General features: G+C 42.1%; 2 protein-coding genes across 3 annotated transcripts; one reads left to right on the forward strand and one right to left on the reverse strand.

Moving 5' to 3' along the window:
- Positions 1–941: 941 nt before the first annotated feature.
- Positions 942–6,033, reverse strand: sowahca (sosondowah ankyrin repeat domain family Ca). The gene is made up of 4 exons (XM_086144627.1): positions 5,520–6,033; positions 4,390–4,769; positions 3,844–4,233; positions 942–3,052 (listed from the first exon to the last, which is right to left on the reverse strand). Exons 1-4 carry the CDS (start codon positions 5,860–5,862, stop codon positions 2,588–2,590), a joined length of 1,578 nt encoding a protein of 525 aa, XP_086000753.1. The 5' UTR covers positions 5,863–6,033; the 3' UTR covers positions 942–2,587.
- Positions 6,034–6,521: 488 nt separating this feature from the next.
- On the forward strand, positions 6,522–16,032 carry septin10 (septin 10). 2 transcript variants are annotated; one of them, XM_086145542.1, is made up of 10 exons: positions 6,532–6,716; positions 8,340–8,454; positions 8,883–9,078; positions 9,160–9,346; positions 10,605–10,766; positions 11,667–11,763; positions 12,251–12,419; positions 12,514–12,646; positions 13,253–13,431; positions 14,666–16,032. In XM_086145542.1, the coding sequence occupies exons 1-10, from the start codon at positions 6,687–6,689 to the stop codon at positions 14,679–14,681; spliced, it is 1,284 nt and encodes a 427-aa protein (XP_086001668.1). In that variant the 5' UTR covers positions 6,532–6,686; the 3' UTR covers positions 14,682–16,032. The 2 variants fall into 2 exon arrangements, with proteins under 2 accessions (XP_086001669.1, XP_086001668.1); XM_086145543.1 differs by lacking the exon at positions 14,666–16,032 and having other exon boundaries at positions 6,522–6,716; positions 13,253–13,435.
- The last annotated feature ends 788 nt before the right edge of the window (positions 16,033–16,820 follow it).

The following is a 16,820-nucleotide window of genomic DNA, read 5'->3' on the forward strand; positions in this document are numbered from 1 at the left end:
TTGAGATAAAGTACTTTTACAAGCCATCACATCTGAAACATGCGCTGATACCTTATGTTTGACTATTTAACTATTTGATGCTATTTTCTTGCTCAAGATTAAGCACATTTAGATCCCCAATAACATTCTGATTTTAAAAAGAAATCTGCAGCTGTGCTGTAATTGAATGATAATGCTTATTCCTTGGTCAAAATACAAAACATACAATTTACACTGTATAGAAAATACAATATGCAAAATAAATAAAAAATGCAAATAAATTAATATTTGAAAGGTATATATATACACAACACACCTTTATCAATCACCCCGCCCTGATATACATACACATATATGAATTAAATACTTTATTCATAAGCTATCAACCAAAGTAAACACATACACCGAGACACACTGACACCCACAACAGGTGCAGAATGAGGACCAGCTGCGTGGACACACTACTGGGTGCAGTGTTACACGGTCAGCTTGTGGGCAGGAAGCTGTGGATGCTCTGTAAACGCTGGACCAAAGCTGGCAGCGGGGGTCGTCAGATCATCAATTATTCAGCACCAGCAGACAAGGACAATCACTTGGTGTCAGCAGGAAGGGCAGAATAGATGGCCCGTTTTATTCGAGGCTTTGGTTCCTTTCTAGTTAGGTCCCAGGTGTAATCAATCAAATTTTGTTTCGCATTAATTCTCGTATTTACAAATGTTTTTTTCATGGGGTCTTGAATTCTCATTATGATAAAACCATAACCCATAAAAGGCCGGCACTCATATTTGCTTGTAATCGAGATTTCCTTTTATTACATCACAGGTTGCCTTTGTGCCATCAGAACGTCTCCATCCACTGTGCATGTTGGTGTGTGTGTGTTTGTATGTGTGTGTGTGTGAGTGTGTGTATGAGTGTTTTGGTGGGGTTATAGTACAATCTTATTGACAAACACGGACACATTATGCATTTCTTTCTTGATTTATATCAGACTTTAAAGATGACACATTGGTACAACAACCACTGGCTCAGGAAACTTGTTTCTCACCATAGAGTTCAATAAGTTCACAGTATATAACAAACAATGCAGTCACAATGACAAGACAAAAAAGGATGTTAACAGTGCACGGCGTGTAAATCCCCCCCGCGCCGCTCATGCATCTAAAGAGTAACATCAAACTACGGCTGTATAATACACGTCCACATCAAAAAAAATCAATTAAGATAATTGAATGAGTAGAAAGATTTAACCGAGAAATACAAAAAGAAGACATTCATGAAATATTGGTGCACATGTGTTCTTGATGCAATAATTAAAAAATTCAACAGGTTCACATCGCCTCGGGGATGAAAGTCGAGTTTTCCGCCACGGCTGCATTGTATTCTGATGCCATCACTTTGTACTTTCCAGAAGATTGTGAACATGCAATACACCCCGTCTTCAGTGTCTGGTAGCGGTCAGTTATATTGCATATTAACGCATCGGTGCCCGGATGTATTCACGTGACGCTGACGCAACACATATTTGGAGGGGATCATGATACACAACATGTAACAGTGAATCAGTAACCACACAACATCATGCCATTGGGAATCCAACTGGGGAACAACAAGCTGATTTGGGCAGATTTGAGGTACATTATTGTTGGTATAAAATGTTACATTTACAAAAACTGGCAGTTTTCGTGCTATCAGCATAGAAACAGTCAAACCGTGAAACCTATGAGTGTGTTGTTTTATCTGATTCATTGGAATGAACAAGAGCCACAGCAAAAAAATTGTTCAAGAGCGCAACTAACTAGCAGGCTCTTGAGGGCTGTAAAAAAAAAAGAAAAAAGAAAAAAAAGGATTGACAAAATAAAAATTACACAATAGATTGGACATCCAAAGGTGTTTGAATTCTATTAATCATGTTCCTGTAAGCCGCATACAATATTCACATTAGACCAGGAACATGGTTTATGTTTCTGAAGTTTACTTCAAAGTGACCAGTGCAAATGCAACAGTGATGGTTTACAGACAAAAATCCCGTGGTTAGTATAATAAAATCTGCTTCTATAAAAATGAAGGATGTATTCACATTAAAGAAGATTAGTAAAAAGGAAAACAATCAGCACCATCCAATCAAAAGAAGTCGAGGCGTACAAAATTAGTGGTATAAATATATTACTTCATTTTAGTTTCTCCCTCGCTGTGTGTCAAAGCTACAAAAACTAAATACAATCCAGCTCTGTGCATTTGTGTATGAACTTAATGAATGTATGAAACTATCAGGTTGTGGCTCTTGACAAATCACAATATAAAAACCCCCAGTGACATTGAAAAAAAAAAATATAAAAAAAAAAGCAGCTCAGGCAGGAGTCTTGGTTTAAGTGATGCCATGTTGCAAAGAAAACGCTACACGAATTGTGCTCTTCTCTCAGTGATCATTAAAAGCCACACAAACTGCAATAACAACAAAAAATAAAATTGATTTTTTTTGATTTATCAAGTTGGATGTATAAATTCTGGTCATGTAAAATATGCAACCAATAAGCTTATAAAGGTGAGGGATTCGGAACAAAGTGGTTTTCATCTAAAGATTCTATTGCTGGTTCTGGGAGGGGTCATTTCACCCAAACAGGTTGGACAGCGGTCGGGTTCGAAGAGGACTGGTGGGGAGTTCCTGTCCTCTCCCCACTTCTCCCGTGTCCCTGAAGGAAGCGCTGTGAATGATCTGGGCTCGGTGCCGTCCTCGATGCAGCCGTGCATTCAGCCTGCTCAGGGACGACTTTCTCTGCATCCCCCCCTTGGTCCTCAAATTCCCGGCCCCCTCCTCTGCTGCCTCTGCTGGCGGGTTCAAGAGGCGCAGCGGGTTAAGATTCCCCGGGAGCACTCTGGGAAAACGCCAGCCGCGCCCTCCGCTGCCGCCGGCGCTCGTGTTTTCGGCGTCTGATTCGGCTCCCGGGGAGGTGACGATTCCTTCTTCTTGCAAGTCAGCAGCCAACGGGGCAGGGAGGTACTGGATGGCTCTCCTGCCACTGTAGTCTCTGGCTTCCGGATCAGCCTCCCAGTCTGACAGCAACACGCGGACCACCTGTCAATCACAACACGTCATGCTGTTAAATCGATTACAATTCTTTAAACAGTGGAAAGTAACAACGTCTGGAGCAACGGCTCCTTCATTTTAGGCATTAGGATGAGAATTGTCATGTGTTTTGTCACATTTTAATCAGTAGCCCATTTGCCGGGCTTCTCGAAGCACAGGTTATCAGGCAACTTTAAGAAATCGGGCCAAATTAAAAACATTTGTGTAAAACAAATCTCTTTCTCTGACAATTATCCATTTTGATTACTGCAAATGCAAATGCAAATTTGTCTCATTATTTTCCCAGCAGATTAACTTAATTGCTCACAAAATCATTATATTATTTTCTTGACAAGTCATTTTCTAACTACTGCAAGTATCTTTTCTCCACTGGGCAAGAATGGACTGAAAACAATGAAAAAACTCAAATTAGTCCAAATCGACATGAAATTACTGGGGTTTACATAAATATATGAACATCTTTTACAAATATTTTCGCTTTGACAATGTCGACATTTGTATGTGCACAAGACTTAAATCTAAGAGGTTTCACATCTCTGACACCTAAAGTTGGGCGGTCTGACCCTAAATAGGATGGGAATCCTGTGAAATTAAATATGCATGCCTGCGTGTTTTATCCTCCACCTCTAGGTCGAGTTTTGAAATGATTTCACAAATTGAATCAACCCTTTCTTAATGATTGTCTTCACTGTTTAGAGGAACCTAGGTGTTCTTGTTGTTGCTAAGAGGACAATTATCAGCTGCTTCACTGAGCTGGTGTATCAAGTGTTGCCGCCTACCTGTGAGTGTCCATGCATGGCTGCCAGGTGTAACGGTGTGTATCCGGCGCTCGATCGGACATTTATATTCACAGGCACAGCGTTCTCCTTTGCGAATGCCAGAAGCTGAGTGAGCAGCTCAGCGTTGCCTTGCTTGGCTGCCCAGTGCAGGCAGGTAAAACCAGTCACAAAGTCCCTCTTGGCCACCAGGCTGGGTTCCACTATGAGCAGCGACTGCAGGCTTTCCCAGAGGCCGTCGGAGGCGCACAGCATCCACTCGTGCTCCAGGGGGTCCAGGGTCACCGAGGCGCAGTCCTCATCGGCGTTGGAGGACAGGAGCGACGCGCAGTCGCCATCGCTTCTGACGGAGTCCCGGATGCGAGAGCCGCGATTGATTAATGACCTCCGGACCTGTATCAGGGAGAACAAAACAGTGAACAAAACCGCTTCAGCTTCACGGTGAATGTTTACATTCGCAGCCCGTGTGAGAAACGGCAGACCGCCGTTGCATTCTTGAAAATGAAAAACAACTATCAATGTTTCTCTCGAGCGGACAGCATATCGGACCTGAGGAGAGCTGCTCATCATCAGCTCGATGAAGTTTCTGCGGCTTCCTTTGGGGGTGTTGATGTCAACGGCGGAGTCCAGGCCCTCCAAGGCGCTGTCCTCTGACAGGCAGCTGGTCAGGATCGCCCGTTGGGATCCTTTGGACACCCTGCGGGTCCCTCTCACTTGCTGGCTGTGGGCCCCGCCTGGAAGGCCCTGCTCCAGATCTGGCACTCCAATGACAGGGGCTGACTCTCGTCTCCGTCTCTCTCTCAGTTTCACTTCTCCACCTCCGACAGAGGAAGGGGGTACGTTGGTCTTGGCGCTCTTGGGGGGAGGTAGTTTATTGCTAGCGGACTCCTTTTCATTCTGCATGCTGTCCTCAGCTGGGCTGGAAGCCCCTGTGAAAGCAGAGAACATGTTTTGTTTGTTGTTTTTTTTGCTTCTTGTTGTCATTCAGCTCACGTTGTGGAGGATTGTTTACATGTAGCGGATTGTTTAACATGGACGTGCTTGTTGCTCGTCATCAAGTTTGGTAACATCACAAATATTTATATATGCAACTGACAGCGGAAAGCACATTTCTACTGCATTTAGTGTGTGTGTGTGTCCCGTTTTACTTTCTTTTGTTATTATTCTGTTTGGGTCTCATCTGAACAAAACAATGAAATGACACTGCATTTGTCACAACATTTCTCCCTACATGACACAGGGTTGTATTGTTTTTGTGTGATTTGAATGAGTCACAAGGGCTGGTATGCATGCACAGCATCCTTTTGTCCAATACTATAAACCTGTTTCAATGAATCTCACTCTCTCTCTCTCTCTCTCTCCCTCTCTCTCACACAAACACTAACACACACACACAAACACACACACACAAATAAGTATACACAATTTACACAATGTTATTGATTTCCTGTGTTTTTTTGGGCACTAGAATTATGAAAGTAAGATGATGAAGTTCAGTGAATTACAGTGAAAACACACAATCTTATCCAGCCGCAAAGAAAAAAAACACACACACACCTAAAAGCTGTGGACAAATCTGAAATAGAAATTGAGAAGTTAAGCCATTAATCCTGAAGGTGTCATTTTGGGTGAGGAAACAAACTGACAAATACTGAGGCCTGGGCTCAGGATCGCCTCACCTGTGTGCTCGCCGTCGTCGGGGTTTCCGTTGACACAGTCGCTGTCCGGTGTTGCGTGGACGATACCATTGCACGCTGCGTGATCGTGGCTCACCGCGTCTGCATGCATCGCTGCGCGTTCGGCGTGCAGACATACGAATTTCACGCCGTCCTCAACCATCACGTCGCCCACACCGTCCACGATGCGTTTCAGCATCTCACGGTCCACGTCTTCCTCACGGGGGTCGTTTTCTCCCCGGCTTGATAAGAAATGATCGATCAGCTCCATCTGTTGGACCCTCCCTCCTCGCTCCGCAAGGAACGCTTGCACGGCTTGCTCCGTGCAACGGGACGCCATCATCATCCCGAACCACCCAAACGGGGTGCAAGGGTAACTAAGTTACACCAGGACGTTACCAAATCACTCCATTGTCTGCTCTGCTGTCACTGACCCCGACGGATGGCAGCATCTTCCCTCGGCCTCCTCCTCTCCTCCTCTTCTCCTCTCCTCTTCCATGGGACTGCCCCAAGTGTGGAGCTTCGGCCGATAGGGGGCGCACTTCGCCCAAACACCCAGCTATATTCGGTTCTCACCGTCATGCTGCGTTCTGGAACACTTTGTAAACGCCGGCTTCCAGACCACTTCGAAACGAACCACGCAGTTTTTAACTGTTTTTGCCGACGAGACACAGATTTGAAAATAGAAAAAGTGACTTCTTAGGGAAATATTGACAAGGAATGACTTTTTAGTGGTCAAAGGAACCCTTATCTGACATAACATTAACAATCAATGTTGAATGGCCAGCATGTCTGTTAGAATTTTCCCACACTCCGAGATACTCCAAGAAGCGACTGGGAAAATTAAGTTGAGCTGAACCATTATACAAAAGGGGGAGGCGCATGTTCTGAATCAGTAAATCGTGCTTATATTATCGCAGGTACTTAGAATTGTACTGGTGTGTATTACTGTACATATAATATGATTCGAATAACAGGAGAAAATCACGCCACCGCCCACCCTGTAAACAACTTTGTAGCGTACAGTCGCCAAGTCACCGTTCGAATGGTTTGACCTGTCCGAGGTGAGGCGGTCCCGTTCGGCGTTCTGAAAAAGAAGGGGAATTTTCGTCACTTTTGTGGAATCTAACCCGACTCCATCTGAAATAAAAAGTTTTTTTCTTCAAAACAATGTCTTCCTCCGATGTTGCCCGGCAGCCGGTTAGTATTTTCCCACCGTGGGGTCGACAAATGACGGCGACAGTTGTGCAGGGAGTGTCCGTGTCTTTGATGAAGTTAGCCGTTGCTAACGATAGCCAGATAACTATTTTCAGTTCACCGAAATAGTTTAACCGTTGTTGAGTAAAACACACAGAACACAAAACAACAGACGATTGCGTTGACATATATTAATATTATAAAATATCGACAATCAGTTTTGCTTTTCTACACCCATTGTAAACTAAGGACGTGAGTTTTCTACTGTATCTTTCATCAAAATGTATGGCAGGGGGCGTTAGCTGCCTGAAAACAGGTCAACGATATTTCCCTCAAGATCATTGAAGTTGATGGGCACAAATACCAAAGTATTTCGTTTTTCAAAAAAATACATTAAACGCCTGGTTCATGTTTAATACATTTCGATCATTTTATATAAATGATCATTTTATATATATATACAACCGGAGCCTGAACGGCGGCTTCAACGTCAGTTGGTTTCCATGATCCAGTGTTGTATGGGACCTGCCAATTATATTTGCATATTTGTCAACATGGTAAATTTTTAATAAAACAGTATTTTAGGCTGCAGATATGGTTTTACCCAAGTAATGGTATTCCAAACGGCATGAAATTTCCCCACTGTGGGCTAATTATAGAAATATTCTGTTCTATACGATACTATGTTAAAGATGATGATGAATATGGCAAAATTGATTGGGGGAATCGCGGAAAGTGCTACTCAGTTTCGCTGAAACTTGAGATCGATTTATGGACGTAGTGAGAGAGGATATGAAGTTAGCTGATGTGAGTGAGGAGGACACAGAATAGGGTTAGATCACATGTGTCAAACTCAAGGCCTGCAGGCCAAATGTGGCCCACCATGTCATCTTATGTGGCCAACGAGAACGTCTTAAAAGGTCTAATTGTATTTGAATAAGATAAACACGTGCATTGACCATAAACTACATTTCCCACAATTTATGCCGAACGTGTTACCCGTGAAGTGACGGCATCCTGCCATTCGATCGCAATGTATCCACATCAATTCAATCTTCAACAGGGGGAATTGAGAAATGCAAATGATCCCTGAATGTCCAGGAAGAGAAAAGTTGGTGCAGATGGAAGCAGGTTTAAAGAAAGATGGAAATGCATATGTAACATTTTGGATTTGATTAAGTAATAAAACAGAGTTATTAACAATAAGGAGTAGTTATATTTATCTTACATTACTGTTACATGTGGCCCTTTGAGGGCAACCATGGTGCTGATGTAGCCCTCTGTGAGTTTGACACCCCTTGGTTAGATGGAGACGGTTGATTCACCGTGGCGACTCCTGAAGGGAAAAGCCGAAATGAAAAGAAGAAGACATTATGCTGTTCTCCAGTAGTTGTGTTATTGTTCTGGATTCACACACATTTCAATCATGCTTTCCCAAACATTTTACCGGCTAGAGGTCATATATGATTTCATCTAGAGAGATCCCTGGTGTGTGTGTGTTTTCAACATATCTTGTTGTCCGCTATTAGTATTAACAAAACTTGGTTGAAATGCTGAAAGGTAAATAACAGGAAGTTGTGATGTGATGTTACCTGGCATTCGGTGTGAAATCTCAATCTCTATCAGAACCAGGGAGTCCGACCCCTGTCCCTTGCTGGCCATGTGGGGTTTGACAGCCTCCCCGATCAGCTTGTCAACAAGTCCATCTGCCAGGGTTTCTGCTTCAACATTCTCTGCATTGGTAAATCACACACACACACACACACACACACACACACACACACACACACACACACACACACACACACACACACACACACACACACACACACAGACTTCACTGTGCTAGATTACATTCCATATTCAAAAATCACATTTATTCAACTTTCAACCAGTGCTTCTTTTTACCAAAAAAATGTCAGTCAGCAAATACTCACTCCACAGTGATGGAATTAAATGTCTTCATTTATCTTAAGAGAAATACACCAATGCATGTTAAGAGGCTGGCATGGTTTTTAAAAGCAGAGGCCATCCATCATAAAAATTGCACGAATTTTGTTTTCTGCCTTAGTGTCGAAATGTTTTTTTCTCGGACATCATTACATTTAATTTCTACCTCGAAGTTTTGTTGCTCGAAGCTCTACTTGACCTATTTTTTGTTGGCCTCAGGTGAGACTGGCATTGGCAAGTCAACCCTGATGGACACTCTGTTTAACACCAACTTTGAAAACTTTGAGTCATCCCACTTTGAGCCCCAGGTGAAGCTGCGGGCCCAAACATACGACCTGCAGGAAAGTAATGTAAGACTACGGCTCACGGTTGTGAATACAGTGGGCTTTGGAGACCAAATGAACAAGCAGGAAAGGTAAGACTGAATCTTATTAACAGCACATTTGATTGACCTCAGACTTTAAAATCTCATCAACTGCATATTTTCGTCCCACAGCTATCAGCCAGTCGTGGACTACATTGACAGACAGTTTGAAAGTTATCTGCAGGAGGAGCTTAAAATCAAGCGCTCGCTGCATAACTACCATGACTCGCGAGTTCATGCCTGCCTGTATTTCATTTCCCCCTCGGGTCACTCGCTCAAATCCCTGGACCTGGTCACCATGAAGAAACTAGACAGCAAGGTAGGAGAGAGAGGGGCTCCTGTGTGATAGTGTCACATTTATACCTTATATTAGATCAAATACTTTTTTTCTTGAATCTGTGTAGCTCATAGAACTACAGTCACAGCAATACCCTACAATTGATTCTTTGACATTTTACACACTTTATACCACTTGGGATCTTCCCGCTTCTTCCGTCTTTAAGGCCCAGCTATTCAAAGACCCGATCTGAATCTTCAAAAAACCTCAAAGTCTGTAGTCTCCAGTCTTACCAATACAGCTATTTAGACCATGGGATCTAATGAGTGTTAGATGTGTCGTGTCTGCTCCGTGCATGTTTGCAAGGTCGTCCATGCAGGTTAATGGCTAAAGGGTTTGTTAGGATATGTTGCAGTACCAGTTATTAGACACATCCTCATTGTTAGCTATCCCAGTATCTTGGACACTCCTGACTGTTTCAAGGCTCAAAGGTTTTAATGAGATGTTGCTCTCAAATCCAGTGTTTCTTTCATTTGTCTATTTGTACTGTTGGTAACCCTCCCGCTGCTCTTGAAGTGGTCCTCTACTTTCCCATGCTCCCTGTGTGTAACAACTCGGGTGTTTAGCAAGTTTTTAGTATTTGTAGTATTTCATCACGGCGGAGTGTCACGTCACCTAGGATTTGCGTGTGAAAAGAGTAGAGAGCGCTGGAATGCCGTAATCACCTCATGCACACACACTTGAGTTGTCCCTTTGTATCACTGTACAAATGGACAGAAACAGTCATTTGTTGAATCTCAGCTTCAGAACTGAGACAGTCAGTCACTCAGACAGCTGTTGGAACAGATCTCATCATTTTTTTTCTTTTGCTGAGAATGGTCCGTGTTTTTTATGCGTATGTGTAGTTTGTCCCAGAAGCTTGCTGAGTGAAAATTGGTTTTGGAAGACGAAATGACAGACAGACGGACGAACGGACGAATGTGGGACGACTTGGACAGAAGCCTTGGCTGCTCAGCCAGAAATAATATCTCATTTCACTTTGTCTATACAACATTTCAACTTCAAGTAATTTAACAAAAACATGAACATGAAAGCGGTTCCACTTGGGTTGCCATGGTTAATCTTAACTAAATAAATCAAACAGATCTGAAAATATTGTAAAATACGCTGTTATGGCATTTAAATGGTTGTTTTCAGACTTTTGGCATTTCTTTTTGGGGCAGTTACAGTTTTATATGAGAACTATATAATATATGAGAACTTTCTTATTTGTTGAATTTAACATGTGACCTTCTTTTAGGTGAACATCATCCCAGTGATTGCCAAAGCTGACACCATCAGTAAGAGTGAACTGCACAAGTTCAAGATCAAAATCATGAGTGAACTGGTCAGCAATGGGGTCCAAATCTACCAGTTCCCCCTGGATGACGAGACCGTGGCGAAGGTCAACACCACCATGAATGTAAGAAACACTCAGTCTCTGTTTCTCATTCCTTCAACAAGCCACATTTTGGTCACAATTTTCCCCATAAGACGGCGTTTGTTTGCAATGCAGTAGTTGTTTATTAATGGTATAGAAAATGCAACTATGACATTTTCAGATCCATGTTTTTAGAAGGTTTGCCAGCAAAATGGAATCCATGCTGTCAGTTACATCCTCCCATGAATCCTCACCTCGAAACTGTGATTCCCTTCTGGAATTGTGCAAGTCTTACTTTGTAAACAATGTCTGTTCCCTAGTAACCAAAGAGCTGAAGATGTTGCCATTTTAATTCTATTGATTCCATAATTTTCAGACGTAGGTCCTTACTATAAATCATCAGTCATATTGAATTGAACCGCACAGTTTGTTCAGCAATAGAAGTCCGACTCAATCCGAGATCTAAAATGCAAACAAAGCCTCACTCCCTTTCACAGTGCCAATCCTGCCCTTTTTTTCAGCTCCTCGACACATTAGCCTAAGTGGCACCGGCTGTGCTGCCTGATGTTGGGGGAAAGCAGCCGGCATGTGAAACACATTTAATGAACCATTTCTTCCACTAGTTTTGCGGACGCAGTTTTGCTCAGAAGGACCAACTGCGGAGCGAAACATCTATGAAAGTCGAATGCTTCGATAAGATTTAACAGCGAATCTCGAAAAATCAAACCTCAGTGATGAACATTTTGTGAAACTGACAAATTTGCAGATCATTTTGAGATCCCCGCCCTCAGCTACATCTCATTTGTTGCAAAGTGGAATAGTTGAAAGTGATTCATCCACAAGTTTGTCCCTACCGTTGGGCGTTGTTGTGGATCCAGCTCAAAGTATTAGTTTATTTTCATGTGCAACCCCAATATATTTATGCAGTTTATTTCTTTTAAGGGCCATTTGCCATTTGCTGTTGTTGGAAGCACAGAGGAAGTCAGTGTTGGCAATAAGATGGTGAAGGCTCGCCAGTACCCTTGGGGTATCGTCCAAGGTAGGCTGAATCACGACGTCTATGCAGTTTGTCTTGAAGATTTGAATATCTTTTCTTTGGATTGTTGACGTATTAATAAAGCATTATAGGACATCCACCGATCTCTTTCAAGATTTTCCCTTTTCAAATTCCCAATATATCTTCCCCGTTGAAATTCCTTTTTTGTTGTGGCAAAGAAGCGAATGACAGCTGAAGTCTCTGCTCCGTAACCAGACGAGGCAAGCAATAACAAAGACATGTTCGGGGAAAAAAAAAAGAAGCCTGAGGTTCACATGAAGACTATTCTTAGTGTCTTCATTATTTGGTTACATACTTTGTAGTCTCACTTTTATGTACTTGGAGCATTTCTGCTTCAGGCAATGTATAGTCGGACAGCTTATCTGAAATCCTGAAGTCAGCACATTGGTTGACAAAAGCTTGCAGTGAAACCCAACTACATCTTACTCGACAAAGCTGCTCACGAGCTCTTCATCTCTGCATCTCCCAGTGGAGAACGAAAGTCACTGTGACTTTGTGAAGCTGAGGGAAATGCTGATCTGTGTAAACATGGAGGACCTGAGAGAACAGACTCACACACGCCATTATGAGCTCTACAGGCGCTGCAAATTGGAGGAAATGGGCTTCAAGGACACAGACCCCGAGTGCAAACCTGTCAGGTGAGCGCAGCCTTTTTCAAGCACCCGCTTGAACAAATAAAGGGGACGTCAGAGAATTAAACCTCTATGCTTCACACCGTCTGTCCGAACGCAGCCTGCAGCAGACCTACGAAGCCAAGCGTCAAGAGTTCCTGGTAGAGCTACAGAGGAGGGAGGATGAAATGAGGCAGATGTTTGTGCAGAGGGTGAAGGAGAAGGAGGCTGAACTCAAGGAAGCTGAGCGAGAGGTCAGCAGAGTAACACAGCTACATACCCCTCTCAATATGTGCCATGTATTTCAACAGTATATCCCCTTGAACACCACTGAATTACTGTTAGAGTCTGTCACATTCATCTTTCAAAGATAGGAAAAAGATCGTTACGTTTGTTTTTGGTTGTCCGCCGAAAATCTATAAAATCAAAGGTTATTTTTAATGCTTAAATCTAAGAAATCCCAATAGCGAAGCGTTACTAACTTAGCTATTTTAGTTTTTGATATAGACTCGGTATTTTCCAAATCCACCAGTTTGTTGAGACATCTGAAAGGAAGAACTGATTTCGTCAGAACCTGGACATTTTTTGTGATTTAAGTTTATTTTTTTCGTCCTGCTCTTTTGTCATAGTGATGTTTAAGTATTAATTGATGCTTTATTTTAATACCAAATTCTCCAGATGTTTTAAACAAGCTTCATATTAATTTATTAACAATTTATCAATATTCAAGCTAAAACGGGTATTAGATTCGGTATCAGAACTGCAAGGTGCTCAATTAATATACATAGAAAGACAGCATCCGGCAGATTCGCTTTGTTATATTGATTTTACATAACTGTGTTCTTGCGTGTGTGTTTCAGCTGCAGAGCCGCTTTGAGCAGCTGAAGCGCATCCACGCAGAGGAGAAGTCTGCGCTGGAAGACAAGAAGCGACTCCTGGAGGAGGACCAGAGCTCCTTTAGCAAGAGGCGTGCAGCTGCCCAGCTGCTGCAGACACAGAGTCTCACTGCCAACGGCAAGAAGGACAAGGACCGTAAGAAGTAAGAACACCCCAGAAGCGAGTGGCAGTTGTTACTTTACACTTTCAGGGAAGTTTAATTTTAAAAACAGCGGCGCCTTTTTCTCTTTCTTTGTTAAATTGACCTATTCATGGTGACCTCTCAAATGAACACAGAATTCCCAGACGTCACGGGAAACCCGAAGAAGCTTGAAAGTAGTTTGAGCGACTTTCCATTCATGAAAAACATCTGGGAAACGAAAGCAAAACCCAGATTTCCGGGAAAACCTTTTTGTCTTTGAAATGATTTCAGTATTCCTGCTTTCCGATACAGCTGCCAACCGAGCACCGTGACTTGATGCAGTTCGAATTAAATCTTTGAGCGTGCCTCCTGGAGCAATTTAGCTTAACATGACTGACCTGAATATTCATTTTTAAATCACTTTGGAAAAATAAAAACAGGAAAGCACTGTGAATTCTGGCATATATGCCGCTACTTTTTCACATGCTTAGAGAACTGCGGCTTTTACAATGATGCGGCTAATTGATGGATTTGTATAGGGTAATCACGGCAGCTTCCTTCCGCCAACGCTGTGGACACAGTGGACAAATGAAATCGTTTCGGCTAACCCACTCACATTTACGATAATTCTTCAGATCATCCATTTTGTGCTTTTTGCACACACCCCCATCATGAAAAAGACGTGCAGAAATGCATTTGATGCGGCTTTCAAGTTGAAAGCGATCAGTCTGGCCGGCAAAGAAGGAAATAGAGCTGCCGCACATAAGTTTGGCATCTGTTCTGAAAAAAAGTATTTGCGTTGTAGATGTTACTGTCATTTTAATTTCATGAAAAGTGTTCCAAAAAATCTTTCCAGTCACACCCTGCTGCGTTAATATCTCATGTTTCAACACCTGCGGCTTATAGACAAGTGTGGATTATTTATGTACAATTTCTTCTTTCTTTTAAAAATTAATAGGTGCAGCCTATATAAAGGTGCGCTTCATAGGTCGGAATTTACAGTTTGTTAAAATAGAACAAAGATGACGAAAAACTGACTCTGCAAGTATTCACTTGAAATTATTGGTCAAATAAGTTTCAAAGGAACATTTTAGTTCCTATATTACCATGTGGGTTATTGCTGAAAGCTGAAATGCACTTTGCAGTTAATAACTGTTTTGAAGCCAAATCCCCTGCTCTGCCTTTGAGAAAAAATATAGTGTCTTAGAGATTCTCACCATGCTTACATAAACCTGCCTCTTGTCTCCTCTGTCAGCTCCGGCTTCATGTGAAGACCCGCAGAACTGAACTGAACGCCGGTGACGCGCGACCCTCAGGCCCGTCATCGCTCCAGTTCTTTTTGGCCAGTCTCACACACACTAACCGGGAAAACGCAACCAACATCACGTCAGTTTTTTTTTTTTGTGCCAAAGTTAAGACGACTGCACCCAAGAATCCCATGTACGTTGTGTTATATTAATCTTCGTGGGTTTTATAACGCCTTGTGTAATTTTTAGTCTTTATCCTTTCATTTTTATGCCTTCTTCCCTCTTTCCTTTTTACCTCCACTCAGACCGAGGGCAACCTCTCTCTACCGCGTGCTCTGCATACATCATAGACTCGAATAGCCTCAAACAATGCAGTGGCTTTTTACTGAAGGTTAGTTAAGTTACACATCTTTGGGGGTTAATAATGATTAAATGCACTATTCAGGGGTCACAATTCTCTGACTCGCAGCCGTCGTCTGCAGCGTGCAGGAGGTACAAACGTTTAGCTTGAACATCGAAGCCGCGCCTGCAACGATCGAGAAGAGGTGTTTGTCCCAGAGACCTCTGTGTTTGTTCGCCAAAAAAAGCCATTACTTTGAAATGATGCACGTCAGCGATGCTGAACAACCCATGACCAGAGTTCTGGTCATCCTTACGCTGTCGACTTGTCTGGTTTTCCTTGTTAGTGTAAGAAAGCATTATCGGGGACATACCGCCACTAGAAAAAGCTGTGAGGTTTGTTACTCTCCTCCAGTTGTACTTTGGGGACAGACATATCTGACTTTTTCAGTCTGCTTGTGGTGAAGCTAATATTTGATTTTGGATTAAGTATTTTAAACTATATATAGTACACCATATATTGTTTTTTTTTTTTTTTTTTGAAACCAGCACTCCTTCCTCTGCTGACACAAATTTAAAGTTTGCAATGCGGTCTGTTTGGAAAATGCTGACTTGTGAATAAAATCCCATGCCAAGTCGGTTTGTCAGGGGATTGCAGGAAGAGAGGAACGATGCATATATGACTATTTTTATCGTTTGATTGACGCCACATTGCATCGAACAGTAGGCAGGGAAACAGGTCACTGTGCTGCAGGTTTCCACAAAAATGTGGTTCTTGTATTTTTGTAAACGAGCATATAATCACAAAAACTGACACTTTATATTCACACTAGAGGTCCAGTTGGGTGATCTGTGCCTTTTGTCATGCTTGTGGTAGAAATACACATTTCACTCGCACACCCAGGGAATCGCACCAGTGCCTGATCAAATGAAGCTTTTCTTAGACACATTTGTAAAACACTAGTATTTATGGAATAAACAGTGTTAACTGGGGACCTTTTTCTTCCTTCTAAATAAATTTATACGCCTTTGTACTGTATATATTGTGCTGGTCATGTTTCTGTCCCACATGTTGAATTATTAATAGAACACGTGTCTTTATTTAGCTGCTGTGACTTAATATTTAATTAAAAGAATGTAAAAAAAAAACCAACAGGTATGTCTGAACAGATTCACCCTTGCCATATTGCAAGTAATGCATACCTAATTGAACTTTAAATTAGATGATATAAAATAAAATCAGAAAATGCGGCATTGTAGCATTTCAGGTTCAGATATGCAGTTCATTTATAACCTAAGAAATTCTGTCTTTAAAATGCCAACAGATGCTAATGAGCTAACAGTGAGCCAGTAACTATCAACTGATCACATTGGCACTAACTGATGGGGGAAGAAAGACACAAGGTGAAAACATAATGAAAGCTTGCAACTGCACACAGCGACAGGTTCCAGGAGTAACCTGCATGGATGCCCACTGTGAGATGGAGATTCTCAAGTCAAGATATTTAATAGAACATTTTTGTTTCCTTGTGTCACACAAGCTGTGATTTGATGATATCAACTGTATTTATTTCTCAATTGAGTTTTTTTTTTTTTTTTGGTTTCTATAAAAAATTAATCATATTAAACATGTTTTACATTCCAGCATGAACACACACACACACACCAGTCTGCAGACGTCAAATGTCTTGTTACTGCAGTGTCTCACCCGCTGGTGTTGCCCTTCATGGGACTTGTGGCTTGCAAACAGACAGGCAGACAGACAGATCTGGCATAATGACAAAAGAAGAAAAAAAAACTGATCGATTCAATATAGGAGCCTCA

The sequence above is a fragment of the Fistularia commersonii genome, chromosome 4, assembly GCF_037954325.1.
Source record: "Fistularia commersonii isolate RoL2024-O1a breed Wild chromosome 4, RoL_Fcom_v1.0, whole genome shotgun sequence".
In the NCBI taxonomy this organism is placed as follows: Eukaryota; Metazoa; Chordata; class Actinopteri; order Syngnathiformes; family Fistulariidae; genus Fistularia; species Fistularia commersonii.

Bases quoted from the DNA above. Each gene is read 5' to 3' on its own strand.
- sowahca (XM_086144627.1), bottom strand. From the start codon at position 5,862: ATGATGATGGCGTCCCGTTGCACGGAGCAAGCCGTGCAAGCGTTCCTT. The intron at 4,770-5,519 runs GTGAGGCGATCC...CTGCTTTCACAG, and splicing joins CGACGACGGCGAGCACACAG to GGGCTTCCAGCCCAGCTGAG. The intron at 4,234-4,389 runs GTCCGATATGCT...TCCCTGATACAG, and splicing joins TGATGAGCAGCTCTCCTCAG to GTCCGGAGGTCATTAATCAA.
- septin10 (XM_086145542.1), top strand. From the start codon at position 6,687: ATGTCTTCCTCCGATGTTGCCCGGCAGCCG. The intron at 6,717-8,339 runs GTTAGTATTTTC...AATCTCTATCAG, and splicing joins CCGATGTTGCCCGGCAGCCG to AACCAGGGAGTCCGACCCCT. The intron at 12,647-13,252 runs GTCAGCAGAGTA...TGTGTGTTTCAG, and splicing joins TCAAGGAAGCTGAGCGAGAG to CTGCAGAGCCGCTTTGAGCA.